At 41.6% G+C, this 18,765-nt stretch overlaps 1 protein-coding gene across 1 annotated transcript in view; it reads left to right on the plus strand.

Moving 5' to 3' along the window:
• Positions 1–18,765, plus strand: part of LOC131258319 (uncharacterized) — a 137,372-nt gene that overhangs the window by 47,130 nt on the left and 71,477 nt on the right. Inside the window, exons 3-4 of the mRNA XM_058259557.1 lie at positions 9,447–9,536; positions 9,899–10,020. Of these exons, the coding sequence (XP_058115540.1) occupies positions 9,447–9,536; positions 9,899–10,020 (212 nt within the window). The remainder of the gene's footprint in view (positions 1–9,446; positions 9,537–9,898; positions 10,021–18,765) is intronic.

Here is an 18,765-nt window from a genome sequence, read left to right on the forward strand (position 1 = left end):
ATTTGCATTGCTTGTTGTCGTACAATGCCTTTGCTCGGAGCGTTGTTGATTAACATTGTTGGGCTTCATGTTAGTCGCCTCTGACCTGGCCAGCTCCATGCTTGGTTGGGAACTTCATAGCGAGGTGATGGTGGATACTACAGCTCACATGGCGTTTAAGGATGGTCTACCCAAGATCACGTTATACACCAAGGGGCAATCTACCACAAGAAAGTCGACCATAGTGGTGACTTGGTTAGCACATTCGCCGGCTATTACGGGCAGGAGAACACTTCCTTCGGATGTCACCTTTTCCCCTTCAAAGCCAAGGGGGTTTGGACGAGTTGCAGTCTTGACCTCTCAACTCCCATTTTATCGAACACAACTACGAATAGGATGTCAGTCGAGCTCCTGGTGTCGACCAATATTTGATGCACTTTGTGGTTAGTAACGGTCATGGCGACTACTAAGGCGTCATCATGCGCATGCTGAAGCCCCCGTGTGTCATACTTGGTGAAGGTGAGATTTCATGAATTCATCCTAGGTTCCTTGCTGGGTCGCCCAGTAAGGTAAACCTGATGTTCTCTTTCACTGCTGGTCGTTCTTCGAGTGTGAGCTCAATGCACCCGATTTGAGTCCTCACCTCTAGTGGTACCCCCGAAGATAGTGTGTATTTCGCCTGTCGCTTCATTGTCGACCTGCTCATCACGTTGCTCTTGTTGCTTGGGCGGTCGATCTTCTCTGCCTCTGTCGATGAATTTGTGCAGATGTCCGTTCCGAATAAGAGACTCAATTTCTTCCTTGAGATCAAGATACTTGATTGTGATATGACCACGATCTCTGTGAAAGTGACTATTTCTTCTTGTCTCTCTTCTTTGGGTCAACTCTCATCTTGTTTGGCCACCTTAGGATTCTCTTCTCTGTCCTCCATGAGTACCTGTTCTGGTGTGGTATTCAGGGGGGTGTATCTGCAGAATCGATTTTCTGGAGGGCGGTTGGATCGGGGGCCACTACTCTGGTCGTCGTCTTTTCTCCTCTTGGAGTTCGTACCAGACATCTCCATCCCTTTCGCTTCCTCTCTCTTATTGAGCTGTTTTCGCCTCGAGTGGCTCTATGCGCACTGAATAACTCTTCTGTATTTAAATATTTTTGAGCTTGGTTACGGTGGTCTACAAGAGTTGGAGGGTTTTTCCCAAATGAGAAAATGAATTTCCCCTATTTGAGACTGGCCATCATGGCTGTGAGGGCGACCTGATCATAGTAGCTGTCCAGTTGAACAACCTTAGCATTGAACCACACAATATAGTCTCTCAAGAGCTCATCCTCCTTCTATGTTATTGTGAGGAGGTGGGTCGAGGGTTTCCTTATGTCCTTTCCTCGAATGAATTGGGTGGCAAACACCCTGCTGAGTTGCGCAAACGAGTCGATGGATTTAGGTTTTAGGTGCCTGCACCACTTCCAAGCAGCCCCTACCAGTGTTAGGGAGAATGCCCTGCACATTACAGGTCTAGAAGCATCGTGGAGCTCCATCCATGGCCGGAAGGATTCTAGATGCTCGGTTGGATCTCCATCCATGGCCGGAAGGATTCTAGATGCTCAGCTTGAATATGGGGTCATTTGGGGCATCCAAAATCTGGATGGCAATTGGGCCTGCATAATATCATTTGTGAACGGCGGTTCACTTTGCTTGAGTAGGGCTTCTACAGAGGCTGGGGTCTTAGCCCAACAGGCTTGTTAGATGTCTTCGAGCTGATCTCAGATTTCTTTCATCTCTGCTCCTCAAGGAACCTCATTTTCGGCTGTGACCTCCGGGGCCTTTCCCCGAGTTCGTCTCCTTTTTTCCAGTGTATGCCGCAGGTCTGACTCAGCGAGCACGGTGGTTCCTAAGGTTTGTGTTGGGACATGCATACTGTCTCCTGGTCGGGTCTTTGCGGCATACGGGTTGGGGGGAGCAGGTACTGGGCGAGACTGCTTAGTCGTTGCTCCCAACTTTGCGTGTTGATTAGCGGGGAGTTCGTGCTGTCTTTACAACAACCTCCTGATGCGGTTGATGTTGCCGGTCAAAGCTCCTACTTGGTTTTCAAGAGAGATGAGCCAACTTCCCCTGTTTTGAGATCTCCGTGCAATTATCGGCGAGGGTGGCTAAGAACGGGGGCCTGATTGTGAAGCTTGAGGGTTTTCAGGCTGTTCCTCCTGCACAGGCTCGGCGGTGGCCAATGCTCTCCCCTTCTTCCTAGCCATTGAGGTAGGAGAGAGAGAGAACGATAGGCTGCGTTGACGTTGGAGAACTTTTAATGGCTTTGCTGTCATTCCTACAGGCAATGCCAAAATGTTGTTGCTTGAATCTGGAGGGGCAGGAGGCCACGCTTATGGGCGTGCGAGTACCTACACCAAGAGAATACAAAGGACAATGGGGGCGCCGATGTTGGCTAGGGACCCTTCGATGCTTAGGTAGGTGGGTAGATTTATCGTAGAAATAGGACTTGAATCAGAGATGTTTTTTTTTTTTTTTTTTGTCCTTACCCTCTTAAGTCGGTGTGGGTGTTATTTATAGGATGCTTAAGCAACTTCTAAGCTTGCGTATCTTAATAGGATTTGCTTGATACGCTGAAGGGTCCTAATTCGAATGGGGATTTGCTTCTGAAAATTCTACCGAGCTCACCTCGGTTGGCTAGATCTTCAGCCAGAATCTTGCCAGATTTTGTCCTTTCTTGGTACGACACGGGATTCTCTCTGGATATCCCACCTCTCAGGTCGTGGTCGGTTTGATCAGCTCGGCAGGTGGTTTAGGCGTCTCATCTCAGCTCGGTAGGTGGGTTAGGCATCTAATTTTTGTTCTTAGGCCTCAACTCGAGGTTAGCCCCCCAGGTCGGCTCATCCACATGATTGATATGTTGATAACTTGAGGAGCTCGTTCAGGCGATTCTTATTCAATATCATTATGAGATTCCCCCCTCTGTGGCCTATCGTTCCATGTAATAGGTAGGTTCGGTTTTCCCCATAATAAGTGTCATTGTCACCAAGGTTTTCTATAGTGTGGTCCACCAGAGATTTGGATCAGCTTCATTTTGGGTCCATAGCCTAAAATGAGTTGGCAAAATGGATGGACAGCGTGGATGAAACATATACATCATGGTGGGATCCACTAGTGGGGCCCCTGTTCATGGTCAGAGAGGCTTTCGCCTCCAAGCTGCTGGGCAGCGGCATCCTCTAGACACTGTCTATTCCAACACTTTTTTTTTTTTTGTATTTATTTATTTTTTGTTTGCTAGATGGGGTTTGCCTCGGACGATCCAATGCATGCATCAGTTTAGCCAGCCCATGGTGGGCCTTAGGAATTTTGGATCCATTGATCTCTATAATTTTCCACCACCTGGATTTGTGTGAACCTAATCAACAAGTTAGATGGAAATAAACAACACGTGGCCCACGCTGTCCAATAGCGTGGCCCACTAGTGGGCCCACAACAGCCCAATACAAAAAGGACAGAAGGAAGAAGAGGGTAATAAGAAAATGGAGATGGGATCCAGCCATCAGCGGGCCCCCCGGCACTATGGAGCCCCTCATACTCATTTATACATAGATCAAGGTGGGCCCACCAAAAATGAAATAACACAGAAAAAGGGGGATTTCATCCTCCCTTGCACTTATAATGATGATGGACGGTCGGATTGGGCCGGATCGTTGATCGAACGGCTCAGATGATGATGCTCCTCTCCTAAACTCCTCTAACCCTCCCTCAAGCTCTAATCTCACTTAATCACGCTCTTTTCCTCCCTAATCTCTCTTTCTTCACTAATCTTTCTTCCGTTCTCTCTCGCTCTCTCTTGATCTTTCTCTAATCTCTCCCTCTAATCTCTCTAATCTTTCTTTTTCATTTATCTTTTATCTCTCTCTCTCTCTCTCTCTCTCTCTCTTGTTAGGAAGAATAGTAGAAATGAGAGGCGTTTGGGGGCTTTGTCGTAGAAATTTTAGGATAAAGAGGGAATTAGGAAAAGATGGAGGGGTAGAATGGGGAGAGGGAAAAGGAGGGGGGAGTGGCTTATCGTATGCAAGGGCATGAGCTAACATGGGCTCCCATGCCTTTGAAGGGAGAGGGGAATGGGTTGAGCATGGTCTTGGTTGACTAATGGGAAGAGAGAGAGAGAGAGAGAGAGAGAGAGAGAGAGAGAGAGAGAGAGAGTTTAGGGTGAGTAGGGGGGATTTTGTAGGGATAGTTTGGTCTTTTGGCGTAGGTAGGTGTGGAGGGTATGGGTAAGGGTGAGGGATAGTTTAGGGTTTTAGGAATGTTACTTTTAGAGATTCCTTGCTAGATTCCCTACGCGGGCCCCACGCTACGTAGCGCGACCTACTTCGATTTGCGCACACATAGGTATATCTAACACTGGGTATCACAACAAGGCGTGCTACGTGACGTTGGAATTGCAGCGCCCGTGCGGTCGCTAGAGTACAAGTTTTAGGTGTTGCGGTATTAAAATAGGGTCGCGATCAAAACTCACCGATTTGGTCTGTTAAGGGACGTGTCAATGCCGAAATTGAAGCGTATGGTCAGTTAATCAGGGTACGAGTCTTACAAAACCTATGTGATGATGATCTTGAATAGTTTATTCAACTTATGGTGATGGTGGATTAAAATTTTATTACTAGGGATGGCCAAGGTAGAAGACTTTGTGCTCCCAAATAGATTGGGTTTTCACTTTGATGTCTTTCTATTCTATTCTTTTAGGTAGCAGGACGATTGAAACCCCATAGGTAGACATTGGTCATTTTTGGCTCCTACAATGGCTTTTTGTTGTGAGGCTTGTCTCAACTAGATTTTGATGATTGATCATCTCTCGAGTAGGGAACCATAGTACCTAACGTGTGTATTTTTTTTGAAGAGCGTGTAGTTGGTGAATCACCTCTTCATTCCTCGTTAGTTTGCTCATTCATGTTGATAGTGGATTAATGGCTTGTTTGGGGTGGGCTAGGTAATCCCTCACATTGTGGTGTGTTTGTTTGAAGCATGGAGTTTTGGACTCTGATCCATTAATGGCCATATTATATAGAATCTCAGCTTGATATTGACTCTTTGATCTCTTTATGAGGAAGTAATCTGCCTTTATAGGAGCTAATTAAGTTTTTAGGAGTAAAGGGGAGAACATGGAGGGGGTAGTGAATAGAGTTTGGGAAGTGTTGCATTGTGGGTTATTGTGTTCATGTCGTAAAGAGGGTTTGATTAAAGTTGATATGCTAGGAGGTTGGGTTGAGATATTGGTAGACGTCAGATGAGATTTAGAGAAAAGACCAAGGTGGAGTCCCCTGTTCAGTGGTGCTCTCAACTTTACCTTTAATGGTTGCTTTATGGGTACTTGACCCCAGTGGGAGTCAGAGGTATAATTAAGAATGACTTTGGAGAGGTGAGGAACAAGGTGTTCCGTATCCGTTACGATAGATCTGTAAAGGTTGATATGTATAGGTAACGACCATGACCATTATGCAATTGGTTTTTTGGGACTGTATCAGCCGTTACAGGGGCCGTAACAGCCGTTACGGGGCATAACTAGTGTTTGAATTATCTCTGTTATTATCGAAATATCTCTGATACTTTCATTATCTCTAGCTTGGCGATACTGATAACACTGGTAGTATTAGAAGTTCCACACATCAACAATGCATTGCTAAATATCGCCAACGTATTGATATCACCAATATTTTCAACTGTATAAATTCCAAGCGTTGCTTGTTTTGCCAATGTATCGATATCGCCAATGTATCGCCAATATTTTCGACTGTGTAATGACACTTTTATCACAAGTGTATCGGCGATATTTCAATAATATCATCAATGTAGAGATATCACAGAAAGTTTGTTTATTAAAAAAAATAATAATTCTATTTCAATTTTTTATGAGCACATTGCTGTATGTTGTTTTCAATTTATCATTGCTAATATTGATAATATCTCAATATTATCGTTATCACAACATGCTCGATATCAAGGCCACAACCTTTCGTTTTCTTTCCAATTGTTGATGATTTCTTGGCAAAATATTGTGAGTTGTTGATATTCTGCAATATCGATGGATGTTTGGATGGATGGTTAGATGGGATCAATGGGATGGTTAGATTGTTTCTTACGACAACACGTGCTTTTAAGCCCCCATTAAATGGAAACTTATTGTGTACATTATTTTTGCAAATTTTTTATTACTAAATATGCAAATATGTGTATTTTAGCATCTCTTGAAGTTTCACTTATACCATTTTTCCCATGTTTTCCCGCATTTCCGATTATTAGCAATATTATTGACAATATTGATATTGTTTCCATATCCCCGGCTAGCGAAACTTGTAGCGATACCGATACTTTGAACACGCATAACAACCTTTACCCCCGTAACAGTCGAAAAACGACCACTTCTTTTTCTATGTAAATCCATTTTCCCTCATTTTCCACTTTTCTCATTCCTAAAACTTTCCTACATCATTCTACAATAGATTTTGACCACTCGCACTATAGTTTTTAGGATTAAAATGGTAGGTTGAAGCGATTTGGGTGAATAGAAGCACCGAGGGTCATTTTTTTTTTTTTTTCTTTTCAAAAAATTGGAAAAAGTGGTATTTATGCATTTTTTTTTTCTCATGATTTCTAATTCTAATGTTTGATTGTGATGTGTAAACATTAAAGACACATAACCATGTTCATAAATTCCTCAGACAACCCAATACAACACTCTCACCAAAGAGTGGACCGTTATACTACCATAAACATGTTCAAAACAAAAAATGAATACAGATTTGGAATATTTACATTATTCTAGATTTTTTAGATATGTTTCCAAATTTTTTTGGGCGAATTTTTTTTTTTTTTTTTTTGAATCATTACGAAGGTAGGCATAATGATTGGCTATTACGACTAATACCCATATCGGTAACGGTGGTGGCTGTTACGGCCACCGTTACTGATATGGAATACCTACGGCCACCGTTACTGATATGGAATACCTTGGTGAGGAGGCCAGGAGGGCCTTCTCGGGGCTGGTGGGATAGTGCAACTCAGCACTAATGCAAGCTCTAATCACTGGTGTTGCTTAGATTGAGATTATTAGATATTGATCTACAGATTAGAACATGAGATTGTGTTGAATCACTTTCTCAATAATCTAGATTTAAATGCTTTAGGGATCATCACTCACACGAGTAAAGAAAACGTTCAAGGTTGAGGGAGGAGTCCCTTTAAGTTCAATTCGCTAGTCAAGGACAGTCCCTTTAAGTTCAATTCACTAGTCAAGGACTAGTGCTTCTTTATCCCCTTTTGTCTCTTTACCAAAAAACAACAAGAAAACTCAAGCTAGCATTTTTATTCTCTAAAGAAACCTAGTGATATAACTAACTAGTGAAAGGACTAAAATGTCCTGACCTATGGTGTCATGCACTAATTGCCCATTAATGAGTTGCTTTTGTCTTTTCCTTTTATTTTGAAACATTACAAAAGCAACTAAGCGGTACTCTCTCACATGTGATCATGTGCGGACCACTTTAGTTCTTCGCTTAACACGCATGGTAGTTTCCTAGTTACATCAAGTGGACGTGGAGCGAAGAGTCCTTTGGAATAGAGTTCAGGAGATCCTTCATTCGTACTCAAGCTTAGGGCCTGTTTGGATACACCTTGATAAATAGCTTTTTGGCTGACAACAACAAATCAGCTACTTGTCTATTAAATGTTAGTTTGGTAATCTCCTCTTTAAAAGTTGTTTAATAACAAGTTGCTTATAGCTATAAACAAAAAAAAAAAAAAAAAAAAAAAAAAAAGAACAAAAAAAGAAAAAAGAAAATAAGAATTGCTTTTTTTACTTATTACTTTTTCACTCTCCATCCCTCCCTCCCCCTCTCTCCCCTCTCTCCACGTGATGGACAGTCCATATCAAAGGTGGCCTCGCATGATGGATGCTCCACTTCGAAGGTGGGCCCACATGATGGTGGTGCATATCAAAGGTGGGCTCCACATGATGGATAATTAAATTGGTGGGCTTCACATGATGGATGACCCACATCAAGGTGGGATCCACATAATGGATGGTCCACATCAAAGGTCGAACCCTAATGATGAATGGCCCACATCCAAGGTGGGGCCCTGCATGATGGACAATCCACTTCAAAGGTGGGTCCCACATGATATATGGTCCACATCAAATGTGGGCTCCACATGATGGGCAATAGACATTGAAGGTGGGCCCCACACAATGGACGGTCCGCATCAAAGATCGGCCCCTAATGATGAATGTCTCACATCTAAGGTTGGCCCTGCATGATGGACGGCCCACTTCGAAGGTGGGGCCCACACTATTGACGGTACACATCAAAGGTGGGCTCCACATGATGGGTAGACTAGTGGACAATGAAGGTGGGCCTCACATGATGGATAGTCCACATCGAAGGTGGGCCCTGCAAGGTGGATGGGCCACATTGAAGGTAGGCCCTACATGATGGATGGTTCACATCCAAGACATGGCGAAGGTGGGCCCAACATAATGAACGGTCCACATCAAAAGTTAGCCCCACATGATGGATGGTGGATATTAAAGGTGGACCCACATGAGTAAGTAAAAATTGCGAGATTTTGATGTAAGAGATCTAAAAACAATTGGAAGAGAAGAGAGACAGAGGAGAAAGGGAGATTAATGGAAGAGAGTAGAAAGAGAGTAGTGCATGAGATTTATAAAAAAAATGGAAGAGGAGAGAGATGGGGGAGAGAGATTAATGGAAGAGATTTAAAAATTACTTATGTAATGTTGGAAACCAAACAAGCTTTTCTACTTTTTGGCTCATAAGTGTCCTGTTTATCAAACATACTTATCTGCTGAATAAGTAGAAACCAAGATTAGCTACTTGAGGCATAACTGCATTAGTAGCTTAAGCAAAATAACTTACGATCCAAACAAGTGCTTAGTTGTGGTTGAGGTAGATCCCTCAAATGTTATGTACTTCTGAATATGTCAGCTCCATTCCCTTGGAGAGTGGCAAATTGATTGAGGAGGATAGGGAACTTTGTAGGTCTTGTCCTTCTTCTATATGGGCAGGGCAAGGAAATCGGAGGTGGATGGTCTTAGCAAAAGAGGGTGCTCTTACAAATGCTCCTTTAACGGAATTCCTTCCCTTCGATCTAATCTATGGTCTTAGCAGAAGTGGGCGTTCTTAAAAGTGCTCTTCTTTTAGGGAATTCCTTCCCTTTGATGTGATCTAGTTCCGATTCTTCTATCCTACAGTTCAGAAAAAAAGAAAAAGAAAAAGAAAAGAAAATTCTTGACATCAGGATTTGGTTCACTTTATTTTTCAGTTACATTGTCTTGACATCAGGACTCTTCACGTAAAGCTTCCTTAACCTCACTTTTGCTGAACTCTTTATTTGAATGCACAACTGAATACTCTTTTCTAAATGGGCGATTTAATGATAGTATTTTGAATTTTGAAGTAATGAATTGCAGGTGCTGTCAGATGATAAAAAGAGGTCTTTGTATGATCAATATGGTGAAGCTGGAATCAAGAGTTCAGTGGGTGGTGGTTCAGCTTATACGGTATTGTGGATATATATTTTTTTCAATTCTCTTAGAATTTTTACCAGAATATAAGTATGAACTATTACAAAGATTTGTGTGCAATAGCATACACAATTAATTTCATGATTATGCTCTCATTACTGCGCTTGTTACCCAATTTGACATGCGTGAAATATAAATGTTGTTCTGTTCTTCTGTAAATAAATACTACAACAAAACAATATGGTTTATTTACAAGCAAATGTAAGATGCTATGGACCATTGCATGCCAACTTAGAACTATTTTATTTTGTATTTTTGTCAATATCTTAAGTTTGCTTATAGCCCAAGCAGTAGGACCATGGCTATGGTGATGATGATCTGGCTTTTCTTGTTTGCAGACTAATCCTTTTGACCTATTTGAGACTTTCTTTGGTGCGAGTATGGGAGGCTTCTCTGGAATGGACCAGAGTGGATTCAGAACACGTCGGCGTAGTACTGTTGTTAAGGGCGAAGATATACGGTGAGTGATAAACTTAAACTGGAAGGTTTCAACATATACTTGACTCCCTATGTTACTAATATCTTCATGCATGTTGTGGGATAATTTATGCCACTGATATGATGGAAACCACTTGAACACATTGCTCGGAGTAACTATGATATCAAGAAAACCGTTGTTCGATGAACTTGAAGTCCAGTATGGCCGACATTATGCAGAATAGAAGCTTCATACAATGATTAATTTGTAGTGGTCACTATTAGGTTAAGCCTGTGGTGTTCTCATCACTTCGAATATTAGATTTACTGCTTATATAATTAGTATTCTTAAAATTCAAGGAATATTGACTGTTATTTACTTTTTTTTTTTTTTTTTTTTTTTTTTTAAATTTTATAACACGCGGCTTTGAATGTAGTGTCCATTGGATGTCTTGTTGTTAACAAAACTTGTATGATGCTCCATCAAGGTGTAAACTTATATATATATATATATATATATATAGAGAGAGAGAGAGAGAGAGAGAGAGAGAGAGAGAGAGAGAGAGAGAGAGGGGGCTGGGAGAATAGAGGGACCCAAAATTAGGGTTGATGCCCCCCACTTTCCCTCTTTTATATTAATGAATTTTCATAATAAGAAAATAGTCACCTCTAATATGCCGTTGACACACTTTTGTTTTGTAATGCAGATGTGGCCTCTGTGGACAATCTTCGTAAGATCATTGTTTGCTTTAAGGTAGTTTCAGGGCTTAAGATTTATGTTCCTAAAAGTTAAATGTTTGGAGTTCATGTGATAGATGAGGAATTAACGCAGCTTGCGAATGTGTTTGGGTGCAACAAAGGCTCTTTCCCCTCCGCGTATCTTGGTCTACCTTTTTTGTATTGGGAAGCCGGCTAAGCACCTATGGGGCAAGGTTGTTGAAAGAATTGAGCGGAAATTAGTGAGTTGGAAGTGCTTATATCTTTCTTTGGGAGGGAGGTTGGCCCTCATTAAAGCATCCTTCTCAAATATGTGATGTGGACTTTAGACCATTCAAAGTATATCAATGCAGGAGGCGTGCATTACCTGTGTCAATGTAGTTAGATGACGGGTACAAGTTAGGTCTCTAGAAGTTCAAGACCTTACACGTGTTTATGACGTGTGTAAGTTGCTTGAAGGATATATTTGGATTGTTGGATTGCGAGGATGGTGTGATCAGATCGTTCGATCGTCACGACCCACTTTCATTGTGCTATCATTGGGGCCCATCAGGCATCTTGGATTTGAATTTATTTTACGAATATTTTATTTATTTGAGTTTTGAGACTGCGCGCACAATTTTTTTGTGCAAATTTCTTTTTTTTTTTTTTTGAAACTTTTTTGGGAGGGGTATTTTGGTTATTTAATGTAATTCCGAATTTATAAGGGTGTTTTGCCTTAAACTTAAAAAAGAATGCTATGTTATGTTTATGTAAAAAAAGAGAGCTTTTGCTTCTTCAAGGCTGAACGATTCCGTCTTTGACTTCCAGTGATTGGAAGAGGGCGTGAGGCTCAGGGAAGTGATTTCCCATCTTCTCCTTCTCTCTCATTTTTTCTTTTCTCAAGGCATTCTCTTTTTTAAACCTCTTTTCTTCATTTTCTCCTAAATTCTCTAGATCTAGAAGTTGATCCTTTTTTTTTTCCCAGTCCAAATCATTAGATCTTGGAAGATCATGATCCCCGCATATGCATATTTTGATCTTCTTCAAATTCCATCACCCAAGGCCTTAGATTTGAACTATAATAAAAGAACCATTAATTTCTTTGAATTTTCCAGATTTCCCAAATCCAAAAAAATCTTATTTCCTGGATTAGAAAATCCACTTGGATCGTCAGACGGACCTTACGAAGGTCATATCTTTTGCCAGATCCAACTAAATTCAGATTTTAAGGTTTAATACAACGTGTTTGTGATGGATGGACATGGTCATTGTTGAATTTTCCTTAGTTCCTTCTTGTTTTATGATGTATAATGCTGAATTTTTATTGTTAATGCTTTCATAAATCTGCCCCTTTTAAATATCGCATTCATTTTTGCATAAATCTGCCCATTTTAAATACCACATTCATTTAGGGTTGGATTAGGCCATCCTACACCAATTTTTGGTATCTTTGACTAGGATGTTGCATTGGGTTGTCTTAGATCGAGTTGTCATGGGTCTAGATTTTTATTTCTCTAGGATTTCATGAATAACATATATATCTAGGTATAAAAATTTCATATTTGCATAATATTTAGAGTCTTCATATGAAAATTTTCGATTTGCATCATATTAAGAGTCTGGATCTGAAATTTTCCACATTTGCATCATTCTAAAGGTTAGGATCATCGGTGTCCATAGTCTTGTATCAAAACAGTCTCCTAGAGTCGTGTTTTAGGAAACCTAAGTTGAGTCTTATAGTGTATGCCCACTCGGACTGGTAGAGGGTTTGGTCTACACCCGATCTTGAATGTGGAGCATTTGATTGTGATGATGAACATGATCAACCAACGTTTGGCTGCCATTGAGGCATAATGTAGGAACACGAATACCTGTATGGATTAGATAGAAGCGTCCCTAAGAGAAATCTCTGACATTGGAGGGGATGATCCGTCCCAAGTAGGGGGAGTAGTCGAGGAACGAGTAGGAAATCGTGGTAGAGGTCATGGAGCACGTGGCCGAGGAGTAGGCCGTGGAGGGGTATGAAATCCACAGCTCGCAGTCGAGTATCAAGACCGTTATGATGCAGATGAGAGAATCTTAAAGAGTGTCAAAGTAGATGCTCTTAGTTTTGATGGGCACCTTAACCCAAAGGCATTCCTGGATTGGTCAGCGGACATGGACCATTATTTCGAATGGTATGATGTCTGAGAATCGACAAGTGTGGTTTGCAAAGGTGAAGGTTGTGGGTCAAGCTAAATTGTTTTGGACAAATACGGAGCGTAGGATCGAGAGATTAGGAGGTGTCCCAGTCGCGCATTGGGTAGAGATGAAGCTATTAAAGGAAAAATATATTCCTCTCTTACCATCAAAAGCTTCTAGATCAATGGCAAGCATTGCACCAAGGATCTATGTCAGTTGCAGATTACATTGCAAAATTTTAGGAGTACATGATGCGGTGTGATATTCAGGAGGATCCCTTAGTGATGCTGGCGCATTTCAAGGTGGGTCTTCGCATGGATCTGCAGCGTGAGCTTATGACCCCATGTAGTGGGTGACTTGGATCAGGCATACCAAGTTGTACAGGAGTTAATGCATTACCTAAAGTCTCCTATCATGAGATGCTTTGAGTTTTGAGACTCTAATATTATATCTGGTTTTAAGGGAACCAAACCTAACGTTGGAAGTCAGCCTAGGGCACAGGTGAGTGCACCGCTTAAGCCTAAGGATGATAAGGGCAAATGTGTCCTTGGTGCCAATCCTGGCAGTGGTAGTCACTTGAGATGTTATGAGTGCGGAGGTACATGTCATTTCACATACCAGTGCATGGAAAAGACTCGCGGGAATGCCTTAGTCATAGGCGAGTCAAATGAAAATGTGGATGACGTGGGTGATTATGAAGTTGAAGAATATCACCCAGAGATAGGTGCTAGAGGCTGCACCACTAGCTGTAGTTAGATATGCTTTAGCATAGGCCAATGAGAGTGATGATTGGCACAAAAGCATAATTTTCTACACGTTTATCAAGAGTAGTGACAAAAATTGCAAAGTCATTGTGGAAAATGGTAGTTGCACCAATGTGGTCTCAGCTAGCACAATCACGCATTTGGGTTTGAAGCCTGTCCCACACCCTCAACCTTACAAGGTTTCTTGGGTTGACTCATCTTCTATGCCCATGTCCTAATAGTGTTTAGTCCCCGTCGAGATCGGTTCATATAAAGACATGTTGTGGTGTGATATTTTGCTTATGGATGTAGGCCACATCATTCTAGGGAGGCCGTGTTTATATGATAGAGATGTCATGATTTTTGGTCGCTTGAATGTGTGTACATTCACGCATGAGTGCAAGAAAATCAAGATTAATCCGTTGCCACTCAAGAGCCCTATGAACAAGGCTAGGGATGGAAAAACGAGTGAGTCAAGGAAATAAAAGAGGAAATCCAATCCGGCGTCTCTGCATATCATAAATGCAAAAGAGTTTGAGAAAGAGACTGAGGATGATTCGACGGTGTATGCCCTAATGGCTAGAGAAGTTACACCCGAGGTTCATGTAGAGTTAACCCTGAGGTGACCCCGGTTCTAGATGAGTACAATGATGTATTTCTTGAGGATTTACTTGATAAGCTTCCACCTATGCAAGACATCTAGCATGTCATTGATCTCGTCCTGAGGTCTACTTTACCGAACCTTCCTCATTATAGGATGCACCTTGTAGAGCATGCAGAGTTGAAGAGTTAGGTAGGTGTGCTCCTGCGAAAGGGTTTCATCTTGGAGAGCATGAGTCTGTGTGCCATACCAACGCTATTGACGCTTAAGAAAGATGGTACGTGGCGGATATGTGTGGATAGTAGTGCCATTAATACGATCATGATCAAGTATCAGTTTCCAATACCGATGCTTGATGATATGTTAGACATGATGGCCAGGTCCATTTTTTTTTTCAAGATAGACCTCAAGAGCGGGTATCACCAGATATGCGTACATCCGGGATATGAGTGGAAGATAGCCTTCAAGACGAAGGATGGGTTGTACAAGTGGTTGGTCATGCCCTTTGGCTTGACTAATGCACTCAATACTTTTATGCGTGTAATGACCCAGGTTTTGAGACCTTTTATGGGGAAGTTCTTAGTGGTTTATTTTGATGACATACGCATGTATAGTACCACTAAGGAACTGCATCTCGACCACTTGAGACAGGTCTGTAGTGTCCTTAAGGCGGAGAGGTGTGCGAACCTAGAGAAATGTTCGTTCATGTCTGATAGGGTTGTCTTCTTAGGGTTCCTAGTATCGTCTATAGGGATGCTAGCAGATCCAGGAAAAGTGAAGGCCATAGTTGACTGGCCTGAACTGTGGAACATACATGATGTGAGAAGCTTTTATGGCTTAACTACATTTTATCGTCGGTTCATTCGAGGATTTAGCACTATTATGGCTCCCATTGCTGATTGCATTAAAAATGAGGAGTTCATATGGTCTATGGCCGCAATTAAGGCGTTCAAAGATATTAAGGGCAAGATGATAGAGGCTCTCGTCATGCGTCTTCCAGATTTTTGTAAAGTCTTTGAAGTAGCATGTGATGCTTCAGGTGTAAGTATAGGAGGAGTACTAAGCCAAGAGGGTCATTCAGTTGCCTATTTCAGTGAGAAACTAAATGAGGTGAAACAAAGGTATTTCACCTATGACAAAGAATTTTATGCGGTAGTGTACTCGTTACATCCTTGGCGTTATTATCTTCTACTGCAAGAATTTGTCTTGTTTTCTGATTATGAGGCTTTTAGGTATTTGAATTCTCAAAAGAAGCTCAACCTAAGGCATGCCAAGTGGGTAGCGTTCCTTCAGAAATATTCATTTGTCCTAAAACATAAAGGTAGGATCGAGAACAAACCAGTCGATGCCCTTAGTAGGATAGTGACATTGCTCAACTCCTTAAGTATAGACGCTGTCGAGTTTGAGCAATTGAAAGATGAGTATCCCATGTGTCCAGATTTTGGGGGAATATACGTGTCACTCTTAGGTGACCAACATAGTTCGTGATGCAGGACAATTAACCACTTGCTCTAAAAGCTCGAACTGATAGAGTATGGCGAATTAATCCCTTTATCTCATAGCCCAAGCCCCAAGTCCATGGGTTAGGTCCTCGGCCGAACACTCCTCGTAAGCCCCAAATCCATGGGTTTCGCCCCCTTGTGGGCCCTAAATCCATGAGTTTCGCCCTACATGAGCCACCCGCCTCACACGGCCCCCAAATCCATGGGTTATGCGGGCCACCCACCTCGAGTGTGCCCCTGCATCCCATAAGCCACCCCACTCGAGCCCGTTGTGAAAATGCCCCCCGCATTAATCACCCCCAGTGAGGAGTCTCGAACACGAGACCTCTCGCTCTGATACCAATTTGATGTAGGGTAATTAACCACTTGCTCTAAAAGCTCGAACTGATAGAGTATGGCGAATTAATCCCTTTATCTCATAGCCCAGGCCCCAAGTCCATGGGTTAGGTCCTCAGCCGAACCCTCCTCCTGAGCCCTAAATCCATGGGTTCCGCCCCCTCGTGGGCCCCAAATTTGTGGGTTTCGCCCTACACGAGCCACCCGCCTCACATGGGCCCCAAATCCATAGGTTATGCGGGCCACCCACCCCGAGTGTGCCCTTGCATCCCACAGGCCACCCCACGAGCTCGGTGTGAAAATGCCCCCACATTAGTTCGGGTGAGTTTGTGCTCAAAGATGGCTTCCTTTTTAAAGGAAACCGACTTTGTATTCCCTGCACTTCTCTTCGGGATTTCCTTGTTTGGGACCTTCATGCTGGAGGTATAGCTGACCATTTTGGTCGAGATAAGACCATTGCCCTACTGGAGGATATATTTTATTGGCCAAGTCTCAAGAGAGATGTAGCCAAAATTTTAGGGCAATGTCAAACATGTCAACTGGCAAAACAAAAGAAGCAGAATACTGGATTGTACATGCCATTGCCAGTGCCACATGCACCATAGTAAGACATTAGTATGGATTTTGTACTTGGGCTTCCCAAGACAATTAAAAAGCACGATTTCATTTTTGTGATCTTGGACCGTTTCTCCAAAATGGCCCACTTTCTCCCGTGTTCAAAAACCTCAGATGCCTCCAACATAGCCAAGATTTTCTTTAAGGGGGTGGTTCGATTACATGGTTTGCCTAAGACCATATTGTCTGATAGGGATGTCCGGTTTACTAGTTATTTTTGGAAGATATTATGACACATGATGGGCACGAGACTCCAGTTCTTGTCTACCTACCATCCTCAAACTGATGGCCAAAATGAGGTTGTGAATCGAAGTTTCGGAAATCTACTACGATGTTTAGCAGGTGAACACATTAAAACTTGAGACTTAGTCTTGCCTGTCGCCGAGTTTGCATATAACAGTTTAGTTAATAGGTCTGCAGGTATGAGTCCATTCGAAATTGTTAGTGGTTACAAACCTAGACTGCCCATAGATTTGTTACCTATGTCAGTCACCCAAAGGCCCTCAAAGTTAACCGATGCATTTTCCTATTACATTGATGAGTTGCATGCAAAGATTAGGAGGTGGATCAATGCTAGTAATGAACAATACAAAATTTCAGCTTACTTACATCGTAGAATTCAAGAGATTAATGAGGGTGATTATGTAATGGTTATGATGAGGCCGGAATGGTTCCCACAAGGTATCGTTAAGAAGTTACATGCACGCAGTGCTAGACCATTTAAGATTCTGAAAAAGATTGGATTCAATGCGTATATGATAGATCTTCCACCTCGCATGGGATTAGTTCAACATTCAATGTAGAGGATCTAATCTCTTATTTAAGCCATCCTATAGACCCTAATTTTGTTCCAAACCATTGGCCAATTGCTGAATTTTCTTCCCAACCTACACCACCTATGCCCACTATACCTGAGTAAAGAGAAGAAATTGAAGGAATTGTGGATGAACAAACTGTTTCCACTCGAGATGGTGGATTTCAAATGTACTTGGTGAAGTGGAAGAATAGACCATCATTCGACTGTACATGGTTAATGAAAGCGGGGTTGTAGAGGCTAGATCCAGATTTGTTAGAAATGCACAAGAGTTTTATCTTGCCGGAGTCGAGCTCCTTTCAGTTAATGGGAGTTGATGTAGACATCAAACCATTAAAAGTATATTCATGCAGGAGGCGCGCGTTACCCATGTCAATGTGGTTAGATTACAGGGCCCATCAGGCATCTTGGATTCAAATTTATTTTATGAACATTTTATTTATTTGAGTTTTGAGACAGTGCGCGTACAATTTTTTGTGCGAATTTCCTTTTTTGAAACTTTTTTTAGTAGGGGTATTTTGGTTATTTAATGTAATTCCGAATTTATAAGTGTGTTTTGTCCTAAATCTTAAAAAGAATGCTATGTCATGTTTATGAAAAAAAAGAGAGCTTTTGTTTCTTCAAGGCTGGACGATTCCATCTTCGACTTCCAGTGATTGGAAGAGGGCGTGAGGCCCAGGGAAGTGATTTCCCATGTTCTCATTCTCTCTCATTCTTTCTTTTCTCAAGTTATTCTCTTCTTCAAACTTCTTTTCTTCATTTTCTTCTAAATTCTCTAGATCTAGAAGCAGATCCTTTTTTTTTTTTTTAATTCAATCCAAATCATTAGATCTTGGAAGATCTTGATCCCCACATATACATATTTTGATCTTTTTCAAATTCCATCACCTAAGGCCTTAGATTTGAACTATAATCAAAGAACTATCAATTTCTCTAAAATTTTCAGATTTCCAAATTCTGAAAATTCTTATTTCCTGGATTAGAAAATGCACTTGGATCGTCAAACGGACTTTATGAAAGTCATATCTTTTGCCGGATCCGACTAAATTCAGATTTTAAGGTTCAAGACAACGTGTTTGTGATGGATGACCATGATCATTATTGAATTTTCCTTAGTTCCTTTTTGTTTTATGATGTATAATGCTGAAATTTTATCGTTAATGCTTGCATAAATCTGCCCCTTTTAAATACTGCATTCATTTTTGCATAAATCTGTCCTTTTTAAATACCACATTCATTTAGGGTTGGATTAGGTTGTTCTACACCAATATGCTTGTGTATTTGATGTCCCTTCAAA

The sequence above is a fragment of the Magnolia sinica genome, chromosome 10 (assembly GCF_029962835.1).
Source record: "Magnolia sinica isolate HGM2019 chromosome 10, MsV1, whole genome shotgun sequence".
NCBI classification, from domain to species: Eukaryota; Viridiplantae; Streptophyta; class Magnoliopsida; order Magnoliales; family Magnoliaceae; genus Magnolia; species Magnolia sinica.